Source organism: Lingula anatina, chromosome 1 (assembly GCF_051362555.1).
Source record: "Lingula anatina isolate TDL-2025a chromosome 1, LinAna3.0, whole genome shotgun sequence".
Taxonomy (NCBI): Eukaryota; Metazoa; Brachiopoda; class Lingulata; order Lingulida; family Lingulidae; genus Lingula; species Lingula anatina.
The window spans coordinates 40,952,391-40,973,181 of NC_141767.1; the positions used below are offsets into that span (position 1 = coordinate 40,952,391).

The 20,791-nt window shown below is 33.2% G+C and overlaps 4 protein-coding genes across 5 annotated transcripts; 1 reads left to right on the forward strand and 3 right to left on the reverse strand.

Annotated features, from left to right (window-relative positions):
- Positions 1-6: 6 nt before the first annotated feature.
- LOC106164443 (major vault protein alpha) lies at positions 7-10,320 on the reverse strand. Of its 2 annotated transcripts, none has more exons than XM_013542351.3 (25): positions 10,131-10,320; positions 9,647-9,780; positions 9,070-9,133; positions 8,616-8,846; positions 8,387-8,478; positions 8,041-8,110; positions 7,611-7,705; positions 7,149-7,215; positions 6,754-6,895; positions 6,292-6,396; positions 5,726-5,816; positions 5,455-5,515; positions 5,083-5,177; positions 4,787-4,865; positions 4,602-4,658; positions 4,287-4,383; positions 3,989-4,068; positions 3,722-3,781; positions 3,407-3,485; positions 3,044-3,186; positions 2,662-2,762; positions 2,199-2,425; positions 1,683-1,828; positions 1,317-1,397; positions 7-1,101 (listed from the first exon to the last, which is right to left on the reverse strand). In XM_013542351.3, exons 1-25 carry the CDS (start codon positions 10,185-10,187, stop codon positions 991-993), a joined length of 2,565 nt encoding a protein of 854 aa, XP_013397805.2. In that variant the 5' UTR covers positions 10,188-10,320; the 3' UTR covers positions 7-990. The 2 variants fall into 2 exon arrangements, with proteins under 2 accessions (XP_013397805.2, XP_086856037.1); XM_086999911.1 differs by having other exon boundaries at positions 9,647-9,729; positions 10,131-10,308.
- Positions 10,321-10,381: 61 nt separating this feature from the next.
- LOC106164445 (mitotic checkpoint protein BUB3) lies at positions 10,382-13,485 on the forward strand. Its single transcript, XM_013542355.2, has 7 exons — positions 10,382-10,540; positions 11,070-11,287; positions 11,487-11,556; positions 11,733-11,884; positions 12,156-12,339; positions 12,531-12,750; positions 13,043-13,485. The coding sequence occupies exons 2-7, from the start codon at positions 11,084-11,086 to the stop codon at positions 13,197-13,199; spliced, it is 987 nt and encodes a 328-aa protein (XP_013397809.1). The 5' UTR covers positions 10,382-10,540; positions 11,070-11,083; the 3' UTR covers positions 13,200-13,485.
- Positions 13,486-14,447: 962 nt separating this feature from the next.
- LOC106164435 (protein DPCD) lies at positions 14,448-17,226 on the reverse strand. Its single transcript, XM_013542332.3, has 6 exons — positions 17,027-17,226; positions 16,441-16,521; positions 16,080-16,198; positions 15,567-15,700; positions 14,964-15,066; positions 14,448-14,798 (listed from the first exon to the last, which is right to left on the reverse strand). Exons 1-6 carry the CDS (start codon positions 17,109-17,111, stop codon positions 14,694-14,696), a joined length of 627 nt encoding a protein of 208 aa, XP_013397786.2. The 5' UTR covers positions 17,112-17,226; the 3' UTR covers positions 14,448-14,693.
- A 665-nt stretch (positions 17,227-17,891) lies between these two features.
- LOC106164425 (putative cytosolic iron-sulfur protein assembly protein CIAO1 homolog) lies at positions 17,892-20,671 on the reverse strand. The gene is made up of 6 exons (XM_013542321.2): positions 20,503-20,671; positions 19,857-20,117; positions 19,526-19,696; positions 19,187-19,306; positions 18,729-18,816; positions 17,892-18,411 (listed from the first exon to the last, which is right to left on the reverse strand). The coding sequence occupies exons 1-6, from the start codon at positions 20,639-20,641 to the stop codon at positions 18,177-18,179; spliced, it is 1,014 nt and encodes a 337-aa protein (XP_013397775.2). The 5' UTR covers positions 20,642-20,671; the 3' UTR covers positions 17,892-18,176.
- Positions 20,672-20,791: the final 120 nt, after the last annotated feature.

Genomic DNA, 20,791 nt, shown 5'->3' on the forward strand with positions numbered 1-20,791 from the left:
TCAAAATTTATCTAAAGTAATGGATATTTATTTCATGATTTGTGTAGAAACAAAAGATTTAAAAGAGGAAAGGTGAATTCAGAAAAAAGTACTTTAGTGCACTAATATCACAAAAAACTGAAACCATTTCAAATGCATGGTTTAATTTTAGGTTGTGTAAAGTCTTCAAAAATAAAAGGCCAAGTTCACAAAGCTACAAACAAGTTACAAATGGTTTGACCAATTTCACCTACAATGACATATCCTATTCCAGAGGTTTGTCAAACCTTTACTCTGACATTCTTCAGAATTTGGCTTCATCTGAAAAGTATATATTGCATATGCCAATTAATGGACACAATTATCACAGGTATTAATTCACAGAAATACAAGAATCCTTCCAGATTGGCCTTCTTGAGTATTATAACACACACATCCAAGCAACTCCACTCTACCAGGGGTTTTCATCCAGTTTTGTAACAGCTAAATAAGAAGTGGAGAGTACCCAGCATTAAAGGGCACATTCAGAACAGATGATCTGTGGACTAACTGGTCTGCAGATCAAATATGGCCAACCCCACTTGAAAGCACTGCAGTTCATCACCTAATGGTCTCCCTGCCTACCACATGCACCAGCCCTGCAGGGGCTTAGTAATTAAACCTCAGAGCCAAGAATTTAATCCGTTTAATGGTGCATGTGGAGGCAGTGAGACCATCGTGGATTAAGTGCTCTTGCTTTCATGTAGGATCCACCATATGTGGTTAGCGGATCGGTAGATCTGAGGATCATCTGTTCTGAATAGGTTTTTTATCAGTTAAATTAATCCTCTGTCCTGAATGCAGTCTAAGTTGTTAGAAGTCTGGCTCAGAATTTTAAAACACAGCTCAAAAAAGAGAGTGAAGATGTTCTATAACCAGAATGTGTTCTATAACCAGAATCCAAATGGCTAGACTGGGGTACTACCACAGGGAATGTCGCACAAATAAACTAAGTAATGTGGGTATCAGTGTCTATCCTTTTGTGGCTCCAATGAGACCTTCTGCTGTGTTGAAGAGATTAATGGGGCTGTTGCCATCTGTGATAAGAACGCTTTCCAACCCCAGGCCCTGCAGCAATTTGGCCTAGTAAATCAAATGGTGGGTATTACAGAAAGAAAATGACTTCAGATGATGTTTGTGGTACTATAAAATGTTTAAAGTGTTTTAAATATTTTTTCAAACAAAAAGAATACATTGAGAGTGAAATCATTTAAACAACAGAGGGTATTTAAATGTACTGTACATCAAAAACATATTATATGACAAGTTACATGTTTGCTGGTTATGGACCTTCTTACCTGTGTTTCTGGTCCCGAGTTTGCAATGGCTGCCAAGGTATCTGCTCCTAATGTTGAAACAATGCTGGAAAACTTGGAGATCTGGAGATGATGTAAAAATACCCATTAACAGGCATCCTTATTACAAAGGGTGTACAACAGTTTCCTGAACTTTACTAGAAATGTTTAAACAATAATCAAACTGGCTTCTGTGATAACAAGATACAAAAGCTGTATACCCGCTTCTTCAGTTATTTTCAAAATTGCAATGTATCAAAGTTCTGTAAATTAAAATCAAATTTACTGAGTTCAAGCTTCACAGTTCACTTCAATATCTATAAGATGTCAAGTAACTGTTATGGTTTTTTAATATCTACGCCCACTCACTTCAACATTTGTCAACTCCCGTGCTTTTGAAGTCTCCAGCTCATTCTGGCTTTTTTGGAAAGAGAGTTCAGACGAGCGTAGAATACCCTGTGTGTGCAGCTGAGCATTGTGTTCTATCTGCTCAGCTAAGGCCTTTAACTGTGCAACTGAAAGGCATATCAATTGCAGTAAAACCAAACAAATAAAAATCTTCTGACTGAACTTTACCAAGTACCAGCAGTGGTAATATCTAACCAGTTAAGACATTAAATTTCTAATAGCCAATTTTTAAAGTTTTAAAGGTTTTGTTCACTGAAGAAGAAATTAATCTTATCTGGTGTGACATGAAATCCTTTAAAAACTTTTTTAACCAAGGGTTGCATTCAGTATTAATCTCAAAATACTCCATCTGTTGTTTTTTTAAACCAAACACAATTAAGGGAAAATAATACCTGAAAATATGAAAAAAATTCAAATATGAAAGTGAAGTGCTAATATTAGTATAATAGTTGTCATTATATATCATTTGCTGTGTACCTTCTATTTCACTCTGGGCTTCAATCAATGTCTTCTCCGCCTGAGCCTGGGCCTCTGCCTTAGCTTGTCCTGTGGACTCAACAGCAGCTGCTATGTTGCGTAGTTCATACAACTTTGCTCTTTCGATCTCTGCCTCTCTTTCAGTTTGGAGTTTTTGCCGTTCCAATTGCCCCTTTGCTATCTGCTCTGATCTCATGGCTTCATGAGCTGCTGACCTCTCAATGGACCTTGGAAATAGTAAAGCCACAATATGACATGGACTTCAATATCTATTTCTGACAAGGTAATAGCAACTATCACCATTGAATTTTTTACATAGAGATGACAATTTTTTCATTGCATTATGTTACAAAAAAACAACTCATCTATCTTGTTTCTTATTGAAAAATATCACCACTTGTTTAAATTCCTTCTAAAATTTGATTATTCATAGCTGTAAATACACTATAACACGATAACTTACTTTGTGGCAATTTCAATAGCCATCTGCACTGATTTACTGAGACTGTCTTTCATCTTCACGTCCACAGGCTCAATGCTCTGTATGTCCACATTGGTCACCACCTGAAAACAAAAAAGTCACAGATTTTCTAATTTTTTTCTTCTTTTTTTATTATTTCATATCTATTTAATAAATTTTCAATTAATAATAGCACCTCTTGATTTGTATTCTGTCTTTTGTGCAGTTTTGTGATTGGTACTGGTATATGCAAAATATTTTTATTTAGTTAAATGTACTGGCATAAACAATTTTTAAAAACCATTTTCACATTACCATCAAAACCGGAAGAAAGAAAATGTTATGTATTTATCCATAAATTTTGATAATATTTTCAAGTACTAACCATGCTGTTAGATGGAAATACCAGCACTTCATTAACATTTCCTTCTTTGTTGTAACCAAAAACTGCAGTTTTAATTATTTGGGCCGAATGGCGATGAAATTGATCAAATGGGATCTGAGCAACCTGAGCTCTAATTCTGCTTCCTATAAATAAGTGAAAGGCATTTTAAAAAACATCTTAGAGATTAAATATCTAAATCAATTTCACTGATATTGGTAGAAAAAAATGGTTCAATTCTTTATATCTCTACATTTGAATTACCCATTACCTTGCCTCTGACTAATATACAGACTTCTATTATATAACTTTTACATTTCATATAATCGGTATTTATAGATTTATTAGTCACAATTTTCATCTCACCAATCTGACTGCATGCATATCCTATAAAATCAGGCACATTAAATATGGAGGCCTCCGACTTGGGATTTCCCCTTTCAACCTAACAAAATGCAAAGAAAGTTCCATACTGGTATGTTAATGTCATACTGATAATCACAGTTGCAACCTTAAATCCTTCATAATTTTTAATTCAAGGATAAAAACTCAACAACAAAAACCATGTGAATGCTTCAGAAATACTACCTCCTCAAATTTTGTATTTCATCATAAAATCTATGTAATTTTGATTCAAAATAAGAAACTCAACTGTCGCAGTAATTGAATTGATGTCCATACCTGAAAATAGTTATTGAAGGCAATCTTCACAGACAGACGTGCATGGTCAGACGTCTCCACCTAAAGAGGAAAGAGATGATATTTAACTTGGCAATCATTCTAGGAAACTATAAAATTATTAGAGCATGGAATAATATTATAAGATGTTTAATGGTATGACATGATCAATTCGATGATCACTAAACTGCAATGATTGATTAGACAAAAGAACATGTTAAAGCCAACATCAAATGTACTGAGATTGTATCTTTTAAGGATTTTACAAACCTCTAGAATATCTGTTATGAAATCTGGTCCCAGCATCAGACAGAGAGATTGCAGTGCATGTGGTTTCTTAGGTTTACCAGCTGAAATGCATTTCTTACTAACATTAATACATAATGCAGCTGAATAATAGACAACATAAGAACTATTTACAGCACAGACAATTTTCTTGTAAAATGTACTTTTAGGTCTGACTGGCGGACTGTCAAATGTTATTTTAATTAAATTAGACAGTAACTATTAATAACACATTTACATGCATTTACAGTATATCCATGCTTAAATACAATGCTTGACTTACCGCTCAGACTTAAAACATTAAAATTTTCATGAGGTCCCAGGACAACCAGATCAGGACCAAAAATAACACGAGCAGTCTTCTTCTTGTAATTATAGATCTAATAGAAGAGAAAAGAGATAATGAAATGAAAGAGTGCTTCATTTAGAGATCCAAGATACACTGTGTATAAGAAGCTGGCTCCTCAAATTTCCAGGTTAAGAATAAAATCAGATATACAGCACCTAATTAAATATATTATCAGCACTTTGTTGCAGTTAAGGTTTTTCACTGTAAAGGCAATATTTTTTACATACATCCAAAACATTCCAAACTGACCTGCACTGCTGTATTGCCAGGGCATCTGTAAGTAACCACTCTCGTCTTGTCACGACCCTAAAAATACACAAAAATATTAATATCGCAAGATATTATAAGACCAATTTTGAAAATGGAACCTTTGTGTGTGTGTGCATGTGAGAGAGAGAGAGAGAGAGAGAGAGAGAGAGAGAAAGAGAGAGAACCTTTAACATGCTTGGGTCAATGGACTGTTCAAAGTATGCAATTTTCCTGATATCTTCCTTTCCATAACCACCTCCATGTCTGAAAATGCATGAACAACAATATATATTTTTATGAATATGTTTACTTCACCCATGCTAATTTAAACTTAACTTCACAGATGTGCATTTTGCTTGTTCTAAGAACCAGGAGAGACAATGTGTGAAGGCCCTGAAAATGTATAAAAACGTTTGAAACACCAAGAAGAGACTGCATTTACTCATTGTAGATTTTTTTTTTCAGAATTGAGGACACTCACTTTAGCAGTAACTCAACAGAATCTGTCAACTCCTTGTTCCACAACACTTCATATGCTTTTAACATGTAGGCACATGGTCCCATCACAGAGCGTACCTGAAAAGGTTAACCAAAGATAAAACATTTCTTGAAGCAGATCTTGCATAAAGCTGGCATTTTTGTAATCAATATATGTCTGAGATTTCCCTTTTTTTCAAATTTTCAAATATAGGTTAAAGAAATACTAATATTTAATTAACTTGAATTAGTAAACAGTATTGCTGCTTACTGAATTCATAATTTACTTTTAAGGATCCCAAAAAATTAAGCCTTTTCCTAAAAACAAATTTCAGCAACCATAAAAATGTTAAACTGTAATAAGTATATACTCAACCTCTCCAGTTTCCTCATTTCTTACATATACACCTTCATTCTTGTTCAGTGGTATGGCTTTCCTACAAAAATGTGATTTTTTATTAAGTTCTTTGGTGCAACATTTATTTTATTACTGCATTTTAAATGTATATTCCACTTTTGAATATGCACCAACAACTTAATTTGGTCTTCTTAACAAAATTATATTTTAAATTCATTTAAAATACAGAGCCAGTTTCAAGAAACAACAAAAGTAAAGTTTAAATTTTCTTTACATTCAGATACAGTACCTTCTGTCCATAACTTCCACATCAATGGGAGGGATGTATTCCATGGGACCATTGATCATCCAGCGGTCACCAGGTTTACGTTTTACTTTGGCTAAGAAAAAAAACAAAAACCAATTACATAGATTTGATATACTATGTGCAAGTTGTTTCATGATTGACCTTCAGCCAAGCTTTTTCTTCACCATTTACTAATATAAAATTCAATTTTAAATGCCTTGATTGTAAAAGCAATAAATAAATAAATAAATAAATAAATAAATAAATGAAAACAAGAATGTCAAAACATTAAACATGTAACATGCATATTTGAAATTAAAGCACAAGCTTAAATAAATAAATAAATAAATAAATAAATAAATAAATAAATAAATAAATAAATAAAAATAACAAGAATATTAAAACATTAAACATGTGGCAAGTATTTTTTTTTTGAAACTAGATAACAATCACCTAAATAATTTTTACAATACATTTATGTATTCCATATATGGACAAATATGCTTTTGAAGTGTATTTATTTCTGCTTTCATTCATAAAAACTCATCTGAATAACCAATGACACTAACTTTCTGCCATAGTATCCTCAAATTTATCAAGTGCCTTGAGAACAAGAGACTCATCCTCTCCCATGATGTACGACTGTTTGATGACTCCATCCTCCAACCTTTCTCCTGAAATACACAATGTTAGTTATCTGACTTTAAGATGAATATGACTCAAATTTAAATTCTACTTTTTCTTACTTTCAGTGTACTAATGTAACACATAACATCCAAAATCAAATGTTGTGATAATATGTCAGTGTTACAATAATCTGTTAAAAGTTTGTGATGAGAGATTAATCATTTTATAGCCGCAGCTGAAATTCCATTTTAATATCACGATACTTAACTTATTATAATATTATGACACTGCAACTGCACCACATGTGGAAGCCTAGAGAGATAACCACTCTTCCTACATTGTCTCTTGCCCTTAATTATTATATTCATTGATTAAATTATGCCCAGGTCACCATTTGAACATACCTGGCTTCAGAAAAAATGAGCACACTCCCTTCCTAAGCTCCCTCTTGCCCATCTGATTTCTGCCATGTTTATTCTGGGGATCCAACACTACACAATACTGACCTCTGGACACCACTGTTTTGCTGATGGATGCTTTCACAGTCTGCAATTTGAGTCATGCAATAAGAATTATATAATCCCAACAGACTCACACATCCCTTTTTATACCTTTAAGATATGGATGAAATATCATATATTGTGAAATAGGAAGTAAAAAGAAATGAGCATGGAAATTATATTATACATGTATATAATAATATTCTATAAAATAATAAAATGTATTTTTATACACTTTCTACGATCTCTTTGTGGCAATTTATTTTATCATAATATAAAAATTCTAAATCAATACGCACCACTCCCACATCTTGTATATAGGATTCTGTGTCTTTGAGTGTTATAAGCCATTCTTCACCAGCAAGTCTGTAATAAAAGAGATTAGAAAAACATCATGATTCTAATGATTATGGATCCCTGGGAGTAAAGTATTATACAAAGATAATGATATTTCTTGAAACAAAAGTATCAATATTGAAACAAAATGCACATCTTTATGTCAGTATGTCTTTCGAGAAGGTAGAAAACAATGGAAGACACTAGATGTCTGCTAAAATACATTTGAAAGTGAAGACAAGGTATGATAATACACATTGTAATTTAAATCTTATAATTCAACAAAAACACTGTAACTGCAGAACCAAATTTGTTGGACTGTAGTACATGTATACCAGTAGGCTTTGCTTGGCTTTCTATTATGTACCAGCACTCTCATAAAGTATTCATGTGCAGTATTGAGTAATATTATTAATAATCTTTACCTTTTTGTTCCAATGGAGTCAACTAAGGTTTGATCTGCCTGCAGATGCAAAGCCACATTCTCCGTGAGAACAATAGCATTCCTCAGTTCCACATCCTGGAAAAAAATACCACAGGAATGTAACAGCAACAGAAAAGTAAAACAGAAAAATGAAGTTATTGTAAAGCATGTGGCCCTAATACCTTGAGTTGACTTAAAATATGTTAATTCAATAAAAATAAATTACAAGAGATATATTCAACAAAAAAATTTTCTAAACATAATATCAAAATCATTGTTCCAGGTTCCAGTCTCTTCAGCAGGTAAAAAAAGATGCATGCTTAGTTTTGTTGAATATAATCCAAGGTCAATATAGTGACCTTTCCCTATACATCTTACATGCTTTTTTCAACAAATGTCAATTTCAAGTAAACATATATACATATACTGACCTCTGCATACACATCTGGCAAATATGCCCCTGGTCTTCTAACCAACCATTCTTCTCCTGTAACATGTTCTCTGCAAAATAACAAATGTGAATGATTTTGAAACCAAACTGGCCTATCACAGAATCAACACACAGCAAAAATATCTGAAATATATGGTAAAATAAGATCACCCAGATAATCACAGAAATACCACCAATTTCATCAATGTAACTGATACTGTGGTTACAATTGTTAAATATTTAGATAACAAATGTTATCTTGATCATGTACTAGCATTCTGATAATAACATGATAGCAACCTTGATTAAAAGCAGAACTGAAACGTATCATATCCTTGCCAACTTACATTCCATCCTTGTCTGTGAAGCCCTGCTGGGCTCTTAACAATAATGCTTGGTTGTGGCCGATTACAAGGGGTTTGATTATTCCAACTATATCCTAAAAACATGCATATAAGATTAGAATTCTTATGAAAAAATTGGTGTTGATTTTACAGCACAATAACCAAACACAAAAGTGTACGTATGAACTTGCATCTCTATACAACCCATAACCTTTAACAGAGTAATACTTACAGCATTTGGGGTTGGTTTATATGTGAGAGGACCTTCAAGTTGCCACATATCTCCGGCTTTCCTCTCTACACCTCCATCATCAAAGTCCTGTAAAGCTTTGAGTCTTATTGCATGGTTTGCTTTTACCACTGGGAGGGGTTTTATGGCTTGAGAATAACTGGTATCCGAGGCTGAAGTGCCAAAACTACGTGCCCCCTGAAGAACTTCACCAGGATAAAGTGGAAATGGCTCCTGAAATATACAGACAACATGAAAAGGCTGGAAATTGTTAGTGTTGGGGACAATTTTGTCTCTAGAAATTTGATATAGTTGAAGACCATAGAAAAAAATCACAATTTAAGTCATAGTTTTCCTTTAAAAAGACAGCATAATGAAAAAGATGACCAAGATCATAAAATGCAATAATAACATTTTTTTCCAGGATACCAATTAGCATTGAAGAAATAATACTTACGCCATGAAACCTGACTTCAAAGTATCCCAGTCTCAATTCACACTTTTTTCCATGGACATAATTGCTGAAAGAAAATATAAGCATATTTCATTTACAACATTTACAAGACTGATTCTTGATACTAAAGTGAAAGCATTACAATTGTATTAAATCTGAAAGTAAATCTTTTTTTAATAAGTTAATATGGCTGTCACATGTCCTGGTATTTTTAGATAATAAATTTCCTTCGTATGTACTTCAGACAAAAAAAAAGTAAAATACCAACAGTATTACTGAAAAGAGGTAGCAAAATATCTTTGATATGCCAGAACATGGTCTTCTTGCAACTACTCTTGCAACTTATTGTGACACAAGTAGTCAACTTCACAACAGCTGTAGTGCTGTGTTACCTTGTTATGTGCCTTTCCAAACTGTGTACCAGTAAGTTGCCAATACAGACAACTTTCAGTAGTTTTTACCTCTGACGTACCTATTTTGGCAACATACATATTTTGGCAAGATACATATAACACATTCATATATATATATATATATATATATATATATATATATATATATATGCACAATGCATATTTACCTCATTGGATCCTTAATAATGCAATAATGTGCTGGTGGTACAACAATGCAGGGAAGTGGACCGGCTTGTAATTTTTCATTGGACTGTAACACAACAGTGTTAGGACCCACCTCAAGTTTCGTCACATTAGTATTCTGAAAATACAGACTCAGTAAATAATTTATTTTATTCAATGGTTAAGATATACAGGCACTAGTAACTGACTATGCAGTTTGAACCCCACCCCCACCCCCCACCCACCCACACACAAACCCAAACATAAAATAAATAACAAGTTTTAGATTTTTAACGTTTTTCAAAATTTAGTTATTTTTTAGCTTCTGGATATCAACAAGAAGAAGACATGTTGAAATCAAATCCTAAGTAAAAGCACTACATTCTCTCGCCTTAACCGAAATAATCCACTCATGTACTGTACTAGTAGATGTCACTTAATTTCTCACTTAAAATCTAATAACACGTTATCAATGCTTTGGCAACTTACGAAGTCAATAATATGCACAAAATGATGCGGTGGGAGTCCTATGATATTAGAGCCCATTTTGTTCCTCGCTTACTTTATCTTAAATCTTGAAGTATTTGAAGAGAAACTGAAATGCAAGCAAAGCAAATTCCGATAAAATACACTGTAAATACCCTGCTTGGCCTTGACCTATTTTATTCAGTTTACAGGTACTTGTGTGAAAAAAATCAGACTATCCAACTTGACCTATTATCATCCAAGTTAAGGTTATTTTTTCGCTTTTTCAATATTTATATGAACTTATATTCAATATGAAGATTAGAAGCTGCAGTACCGTTTGCGCGAGACTTCCGGTGATCAGCCGGCAAGTTCGTTTTGGAATACTACAAACAAAAACTGAACTGAAATACAACGACATTTTAAAAGTCCAGGTGAGAAATTCGTATTCAGAGTGATAAAAATTCAGATTATGATTTATTTACTATGTTGGAAAACGCTTAAAGAGCATTTAGAGTGACCGTAAAGAGGCTCATTTGGCCAAGCACGTACTACTTCGTAGCATTTTCATTTGAATCACTGGCAGTCTGAATCTGGTAGTAGCAGTATTGGCTCAGTGGCTGTACTGTCACTGGCAGCGTTGCACTGACTCCAGTAACGCTTCTTAACTTATGCAACTGCTCTCATTTATTCTGGTGGCATACAATATAGAAATAAAGTGTCAACTTATATGTGAAAATAATTAAAGCTCAAATCCTGCATGTTATTGATCATCTTCATTAGATGGATATAAGGTGAAAGATAAATGCGGTCTTATAATTATATTAGGTGATTTTCAAGGATGAGTTTTAACTGACATTTGAGTTTTTCCTTATAGATGTTATATCACTGAATTTTAGTTAATCATTTACGTAGACTTTACATATCGAGTAAAAAAAAAATCTGATTATAATAACCTTTCAGTCTCGGTGCAGAAAATGATGGCTGGAGAAACACCAAATGAGTTTAAGCTGAACAATCAGCCCACAGATGGGATTTCTGCTGTGAAGTTTGCTCCTAACAGTTCCCAGTTTCTCCTTGTGTCTTCCTGGGACTGTGGTGTGAGATTATATGATGTCATTGCCAACAACTTAAGAATGAAATTCTTTCATTCGTCACCAGTTTTGGACTGTTGTTTTCAGGTGAGTTCTTTTCTTTTGTGTGTTGCTGCATGGATATTTGTTGTGAGTATAACTAGTGTTTAACTTGGTTTGAAACAGGAATTATTAGTACAGTATGTAAATCTGAAAGAAATCTATGTTGATCTCTTGAGAATTATGGTATGACAGTTTAAAAGTTGATCATCACATTTATTTCTGATTTTGAATTCTATTTTTATAGGATGCAGTTCACTCTTATAGTGGTGGATTGGACAATACACTGAAGATGTTTGATTTTAATATGGGAGCAGGTAATGAAATTATTCCTCTGATACTAAGCTATCTGAAATAAGTAGCTGCAAAAATAATGAGTTATCTCACAGAACCAATCCTAATATTACAAATAAAAGAATCTAATAAAACCCAAGTATTTTCACTGGCATTGGAGAAAGACATGTATTCAAGCAATTATATTCATACATTTTAGAAACCCATGTTGGTACCCATGATGCTCCTATCAGAAGTGTGGAGTTTTGTCCTGAGGTCAATGTAGTCATCACTGGAAGCTGGGACTCCACTGTCAAACTGTGGGACCCAAGAACTCCCTGCAGTGCTGGATCATTCTCCCAGCCAGATAAAGTATGGATAGCAATTGTCTATTTATTATTTATTTATTTATGTATAAATATATAAATTAAAATTTTTAAATTAAGTTTTGTCTTCAGGTTATGAGAGTGTGTTCTTCTTGAAACTTACATAAAATCACAGGATTGTTGTTTTTTTTTTTTACGAAATCACTGTTATAGCTGTAAAAGTCCACTCTGTTCTTTTTTATGTTTGATTTAAGCTATTTTTAAATTAAATTCTAAAACCCTGATGTAATTTCTCTATTGGGTTAATTTTGATATAGGTGTATACAATGAGTGTGTCTGGGGACAGACTGCTGGTGGGTACAGCAGGCAGAAGGGTGTTGGTATGGGACCTGAGGAACATGGGTTATGTCCAACAGAGGCGAGAGTCCAGTCTCAAATATCAAACCAGATGCATTAGAGCTTTCCCTAACAAACAGGGCTATGTGCTGAGCTCTATTGAAGGTAAATTGAGATAGTAAAACAGGGAAACTGTGTGCGGCAGTCCACATTTAAATTCATGTTTACAAATTTTAACAGTTCTTAGTATGGTAGTTTAATTCCATTTTAATTTTCTTTTTTAAGTTTCTTTTAATTTACTTTTTTAAGTTTCTTCCATCAAAATACATTTCAAATTTGTTACATTTGACTTACAGGCAGAGTTGCTGTGGAATACCTTGATCCCAGCCCTGAAGTCCAGAAAAAGAAATATGCATTTAAATGTCATCGTATCAAGGAGGATGGTATTGAGAAGATCTACCCTGTCAATGCTGTAGCCTTTCACAATGCTTACAATACATTTGCCACTGGTGGCTCTGATGGCTTTGTCAACATCTGGGATGGGTTCAATAAGAAGAGATTATGTCAGTTCCACAGGTGATTTGATGTGCATTTCTGTTTTTTCATACTTCTTAATGCTCCAACAGCTGTTTTGTAAGGTAAAGGATATGGTGCCAAAATTTTGGTATACCTGAATTTTTTTCCCCGGTAATAACTTTTTGTTTGAAATGAGCAGATTCATTCTGATGTTATGAATTTAATCCACCATTAACCCAGATTTTGGTATCTTTGGAAAAAGTTACAGAATTGAACTTAGACAGAAAATTAACACAGGAATGTTTTGTAGGATAAATGAGATTAAAATTTGAGGTATGTTATTACTTTTCAGGTACCCAAGCAGCATAGCATCCCTGGCATTCAGTCACGATGGCACAGTGTTAGCCATAGCCTCTTCTTACATGTATGAGCAGGATGAAATTGAAAATATTCCAGAAGATTCTGTATTTATACGGAATGTAACTGATCAAGAAACCAAGCCTAAATAAACAGTGCAGCATGTAACTGATCAAATTACCAGACTTAAGCAAATAATTAAGGAGATACGAACTTGCATGTTGACAGAATATGGTTGCATATGATATGCATTGTGTGATTGTGAATGTAAGAGTGTGAACATTCTAAGACTAAGAACATGAAAAATGGTCTGTTTTTTTATTAATTTTTTTTACTAATAAGGCATGATGTAAACCTATTTTAAAACTAAATGTTTAGCACTTAAAATATTGACAAAAAATATCAATAATGTATAATAAAAGTATATTTCAAATTTTATCAGAAATTTGTAGTTGCGACACAAGATCAGATATAGGGATAAGCATTGCCCTGTACAACACCTTCATGATTTGGAGACTTTACTTTGGTCTAACTTCATCACCTTTCTCAGAAAGAATGTTTTCCTGTTGTTCAGGACAGTCCCGTCAATTTTTTTTTCTATTTTGGGTCTTATTTTTATTATTATTTAACATTTTAAATTCTTGAATAATTATTTAATCACAACTTCAAAATTAAAAAAAAACTATGAACCTAGGCACTTTCTCTATAAGCTTGTTTATGGTTCACTATTAACAATGTAGATTTTTAACAGATGTCAACTTTTGTTATTAAGGAGTAACTGATTTTCCCCACCTGTAACCCCTGAGAAATAATGTTCTCATTCTTCCTGTCACACCTCAAAAACTATTAAATTCTGTCTGTGCCACCCCAAGGCAATGTGGTTGCACTACTTGCATTCTCATTCCAAGATGTAACACAAAGATGAGATTTTAAAGATAAGTAATTATTTTGCTCATAAGGAATGACTCATAGCCAAAAATAAAGAAATGTATGTTTACTCACAAAAATAATGATTTGACTAAAAGATTGATTGGCATTACTCTTCACAGTTGGTTTAAAGCAATAATAACTCTTTGTTTCGGCCAAAAAATGAATTTTCCTGGAGTAAACAACAATTTTCCCATACTTACCAATGGTTAATGAATCCATTTTTACATTCAAAGTTAGTCCCTGGTTTTTTTCTAAAAAGTTTGGTTTTTTGTTAAAATCTCTTAAGAGATTTTAACAGAGTATAGCCATCAATGGAGGTCACGTGGTCTAAAGACAAGTTCAGATATCAGAATAAAAGCTATAACTGCTGTTTTTGTGGTAAAACAGAATAAATTATATTTCTATGAGTTATTCACAAGGTTTTTATTGTGAAATATAGATCTCATACGAAGAGTTATTATCCCTTTAATTATCTTTATGAAACCTAAAGAGTGCATGATGGTAGATAATCTTCAATAAGCCTTGCTCCAACCAATCTATTTTAGTGCAGTGGTCACATAAAAGGAAATAATCCTTAGCAAATTGTCATTCAATATAACTGGCATATGAAATGCTAACAAATGACTTTTTTATGAAAATACATTTTACACGTATGCTGTATAATGAAATCAAAGTGGAATTTCAATTTATCAAAAATCACAACTTTGAAATTGTCATCAACTTGGGTTGCATTCCACATCCCCATCTTTTGCTGCTTTCATCTTTTTGAATTCTTCTTGTAATATTTTTTCCTGTGCAAGAATTTCTTTGGGTTTTTCATACTGAAACGTAATATATGTACAGATGAAATTAAAGAAGTGGAACAAAACTGCACTTTGCATAATGGAAATGGTCTGTGTAACTTTCCAATTGTATCCTTAATGGAGCACGAACTGGTAATAATATAAGAGGTCAATATATATTTGATACAACACAAGCTCACTTACATTAAGTATTAGAGTATTGTTAGCATATGCCACACTTAGACTGCTCTGGCTTAATGGAAGAGCTGCCCTGTCCATATCTGGGATGGTAAATTTTTTATAGTATCTGAAAATAAATCATAATGTGCCTCAATTATTATATACAAATTAAGTTTCCATACAATTTATCATCTATATAAATGACAGATAAAGAAACGAGATTTTTCCAACTATTGGCAGATTTCTGACTTTTAGGGAGCCAAATATATCAATGACCCAGGCTGTCCCTGGACCCCATGCTATATTTTCCAACTTTTTCACTAAGTGGCACTTTCATCCCTGCATATAAAATCATACTGCTTATTCTGTACATTCTAAAATTACATATTCTGAATGGGATTGTTTAAGAAGTCAAATGTAACTGAATCACTTTCCAAGTCTTACCAGTGCTTGCAATTTCCAAAAATCCTTCATAACTTTACTGTGTAATATTCAATCCATTTAAAGATTACATTTTTACTTGTTTTTGAAAGTTAATAACTTGTGTGTATCTGCCAATTAAATAGAAAAGAATAAGGTCAATGTTTATTATTATTATTATTATTATTACTATTGCCAGATTCTTACTTTTTATTTGTAGTCCTGATGATAACACATCTATTTTCAGCGTCCACTTTAACATCATATGTCTCTATGGGATAAGGGAGATTTCGTATTCTCCACTGAAATGCCTTTTTGGTATCTGTTCTCACAAATATGGGCTAAGAAAAATTTTGAACATTTATGGTCATAATCATAGGTAAGGCTAAAGCTAGCATATAAAATTTTTACGAAATGGTAAAAACAATTTACTCTAGCTTAAGAAAATATACTCAAAAATTATCACTGTTCTTACACAAAAAAAGTGATACAACTAAAACATTCGAGGAATTAGGGAAAACATACTTCATTTAGCCTAGATAAGAGCAAATCCATATACTTACACAAGTATTAAATCATTAGGTTAACCAGGTTATTTAATATTTAACGTGCATGGTGCAGAAAATACAGCAAACTGTCATTTACAAGGGAAAACATTTCTTCCATCTTATACTATCATATCTCCCTATAAAGTTAAAGGTGATGTGAAATGGGGCTTACATTGCTTGTGCTCTCCATAAGACCTTCAGCATCAAGGTTTCTAGGTACCAGCTGCTCCCCAACTTCAAAGTCCCACTTTCCTTGACTCCCTAATGTGGACTTCTTTCTCCATTTCCTGACTTAAAAATATAATTTTAAAGTCTGTGAAAATTCTTCTGAAATTATTTTCAAAAAATATTTTTAAGATGACTATTAAACCAAATTCTCACAGCTGCACACTACCACAATCTATGTTTTTGGAACCTTGGGGCTGGAGGGTCCATACATTTATGTATTAATATTAACATAATTTTTGATAAACTATTTCATTGTCAAAATCTGTTTCAGATGGTAATTAAAAGGAAAACACTACAATGATTACCAACAAGTTCATTGTTCCTAGTGTCATATTCCTCTGCAAGCTCTGTGCCATCTTTCAGTGTAAAGTGAATTTTTCTTCGACCTTGAAAAAAAGAAAATATCATCAGTATCACACTGCAATCTGATTAAATATCCTGCATATAAACTCATATTGCTTATTCTGTACATGCTTGATTATTTATTTTCGAGTGAAAATACTTAAATCTTCATGCTATTTAGTAATTGTTAAAGGGCAACTGATTATTTATGAAACAAAGCCCTACAGCACAAACATTTACATATACAAAAATATGGCATTGTGATTGCAACGCCCAAACAAAACAGCTGGGGTGGGACAAATATCGACAAAAAGTTATGTAGTTCCCGTCTGAGGTACCATGTTTTCCCTCAAATACTCTGTCCACCTACAATTGACTCAAAGATCACAATTTCAATTTTCAATGAAAGAATTGTTCCAGTTCTTTGTGCGAATATTATGTACAGTAAGCATACAAACAACACTGAATATTCTAAATTCATTGACATGCACTGATAAATGAAGATATCATCATGATGTAGACTCAATAAACATGGGTTTTAAGGCATACCGTCTTGAATTATACTCGTTTTCTCTGCTTCCCTCAAAGTTTCAACCCATTTGGAAGCCATGTTGTTTATCGTATCCTCGCACATTCATATCTCCAAATGCAGAAAAGTATCAAGACAACTGCCGACGAAAAAATTACTGATTAACATTTAGGCTATGAACCACTTCTGAAAAAGCCATTCACCCCCTCCATTTTAATATTTAGTTCTTAGAAATGTTTTCAATGCTTCAGCAAGTGAAATGCATCAGGTGTTTTTTTTTTTTATGAACAATTCTAACTTCACTATGAGGTGCTGCCATCGCGCGGTTGAGACAAACACTAAAGCAGAGATTGGGGTCATTCATCTTCTGTCAACAAGAAAGTAACTATGGCATGCAAACTAAGACATCAATTTCTGAAATTTTTCACACACTTTAAAAAAAATCGATTTTTTTAATTTTGACAGAAGTGATGTATATACATGTATGATAAATTAAAACTTAAGTTGTGAGTTTTGTCCAATTTTAGCTCATATGTTGTTTTACATCAAATTATGTATAATGCTTAGTAGTTAGAAGTTATGATATTTTTGAAAAATTCAATACAAAACAGTTTCAAAGATAGGTTACCTTAACAAAGAGTGCCCATCTTAACATTTTCAACTAAAAAAGTGGGACAAAGCTGATGTAACGCGAGTACTTAATTGTAGTGGTGCAGATATTTTTCTGTATTACTTTTTTTTTTCAATTATTTTAAAGTAAAATTAACTTATATTCAATTAAGTTTTTACAATATTTGAGCACTGCAATAAAATCCTGTAGTCTTTACAAAACCAACCATACCATAGAAAACTTTTTTTTGCATTTTTCCAAGTCAATTCTTCAACTACTCTTCAAACCATGAGATTTTATTTCTGATTCTTTGTTAATTTCAATAATAAAGATTAAAGCAATAAAATGCTTAGCCTTGTTCACGGTGCACATTAAGACCATGGAATACTAAATGTTACTTACTTAATGGTTCTTTTATTTGTGTCAAGTAACAACCACATAACAAAGACAAATAATTATGAGAGGGTTACAATAGGCACAGGTTTAATTTTAAGCTGCATCATCTAAGGCAGTTAATATCCCATGCCCAAACTATCTGCACTTAAAAAATCCTCAGCACATCAGGACTTTTCTTCCCATTGCCATATCTTAACATCTCCATCATCACTACAAGATGCTAAAAGTCCTGGAATTTTTGGATTCCATGAAATACTATTCACATCCTGACTGTGGGCTTTGTTTACTGTCACTGCTAAATTGAAACTTGGCTGGTGTTTATCTGAATTTGGCTCCTCCTGAAACACCCGTATTGCATCATCCCCACATGCTGTGGCTACCAGACCTGTTTGATGGCACCTGGGAAAAAAAAAGAATAGCATCTTTTTTATTTTTTAAATAAAGAAAAACTCGTAGTGAAGATTCTTCCCTTGTCTCATTAATTTTTTGCTTCCAATGCATAGTACTTGTGTAGACTTCGATACATTCATCTATCCAGGTGAACAACCCTATGAGTTCATTTAACCCTTAATTTCTCTGGTCTCTGACAGGTTTTAAATATTTATGTCCAGAGAAATTGAAGGTAAATATTAACACAAGAATGGATTATTCTGGTAGTTTTCAGACCTATAAATTTTGTAAAATTGTTGATCTGAGTAGGAAACTTCTGAACTTACCAACAGACATCATAAATGGTCCTGCTGTGATATCCTGACAATGTGCACACACACTTCCACTTGGGATCTGATCCAGATGTAGCAACACCTGGAATACAGTATAATATTTTCAAAAATGAAAAAAATATTGATATAAATATATTACTCACAGTGTTATTTTATAGATGAATGAAAGTTGAATTTTTTAAACATAAATTCATCATTTTTCTTTATTTTCTAAATAGAGATGTTAACAAAGACCCACAATTTCAGCAGTTTCCCAGCTGAATAAAGAGATGCAATTAAAAAAGCAAACCACAGTTTTAACTCTACTACATTTCTGGTCAACTTAAAATGAGAGATGTAAGCAAAGTATACAAAATATACAAAGAATTTTATAACCCAGATTAAAATTCCCTTTAAATAGATTCAATAAAAATAGGCATGGAAACAGAAACTAAAAATTTATGTACATTAACCTTGAGGGTTGCCTGGCAAATATTCCTGCCAAAACTTGACTGTTTTATCATCACTACAGGACACCAATCTCTCTCCTGTTTTGTCAAAGCTCAGGCTCCAAACTGTAGAATCATGGGAATCTATTAAAAGAATGAATTTTGTATGTATTTTTACTACATCTCCAATATGATTATATTCATTGACCAATTTACTTATCTATAAAAAATGTAATTGATGAATCTTATTAAGCGTTTAAGAAAGTGTAAAATTTTTTACCTGTATTCAATAAAATCACGAATTAAATAATACGATGTCATATAAACAGTTTTAATGTACATGTACCAGGAGACAGGGGATACCTAAAGTGTCAAAGCAAGTCCAGTCATCCTCTTCTTCCTTGAAAAATTTAATGGTATCATCATAACTAGCAGAGGCTAAAATATCCTTGTGTGGATGCCAAGTGACAAACTTCACATCCTGGGAGTGAGCACTCAGGACACTTGCACACTCAAATTCTTCATCATCATCAACTGGAAGGAAAGAAATTATATATGAAAACCAAACACAAAGTTTTAAATTATTTCAAATCAGAAAAGAATGGATTGTGTTGCTTTTATTTCTCTATTGTGTTATTTCTCTACATGAACCAACTTGCTACTGTACCATATATACTACCCAGTAGTAACTTACATTCCCATATCCAAACACTTTTGTCTCGGCTACATGTGGCCATCAAGTGACCACTGGCTGACCATGCCACTCGCTTCACTTCATTCTCATGTCCCTCCAAAGTGGCCATACACTCAAAGTCCCCCTGTCGCTTGTCCCATATACAGACTGTGGCATCAAAGCTGCAAGAAGCCAGGAAGTTACCACATGGTGACCAAGCAACTGACCGTATCGTTCGCTGGTGACCGTCCTGAAGTACTGTTTTACACACCCATTTGTCTCCTACAGAACGAAAGTAACCAATTTTTCATGGGAAACAGAAGAAATGTGTCTTAATTACAAAAGCCATTGGGAGGTTAAGAAATAAGAAATAAAGTTTTAACAATTTTCCTCTGGACTTCATATTTTACATTGATGCTTTTTCACTGATGTACTGGTCAACGTAGATAAGAATGATAGGCAAAGTATAAGTGAACATTAAAATATCACACACAAATATAAGGCGTGTATAAACCGATCCAAATATAGACTATGAGATTTAACGTTACATGTCACTACTCGTAGTACTCAGAAATACATGTACACACACACTGTAACATTAGATTATATAGGAAATGTGTCATTTTGAACACAATAAAATTCAATTAAACACAGAACTTTAACGGACCTTCCTTGCCCCATATGCGCACTGCTTTATCACCTCCACATGATGCCAGTAAGGTACCCGTAGGGTTCCATGCTACGTTCCAGGCGCGGTCTAAATGTCCCTGTAGAGTGCAAACAAGATTTAGCATGGCTTCAGTCATGCTTATCTTGTCTACCGGAAATAGTAATAGAGCGACACCTTTTGGTCAATATTGTAAGCGGAGTGATATTTATAAATAATTATCTCCTTACAAGTAAAAAATTATTCCAAAATTTATCACATATTTATGTAAGAATATAGATTTATGTAC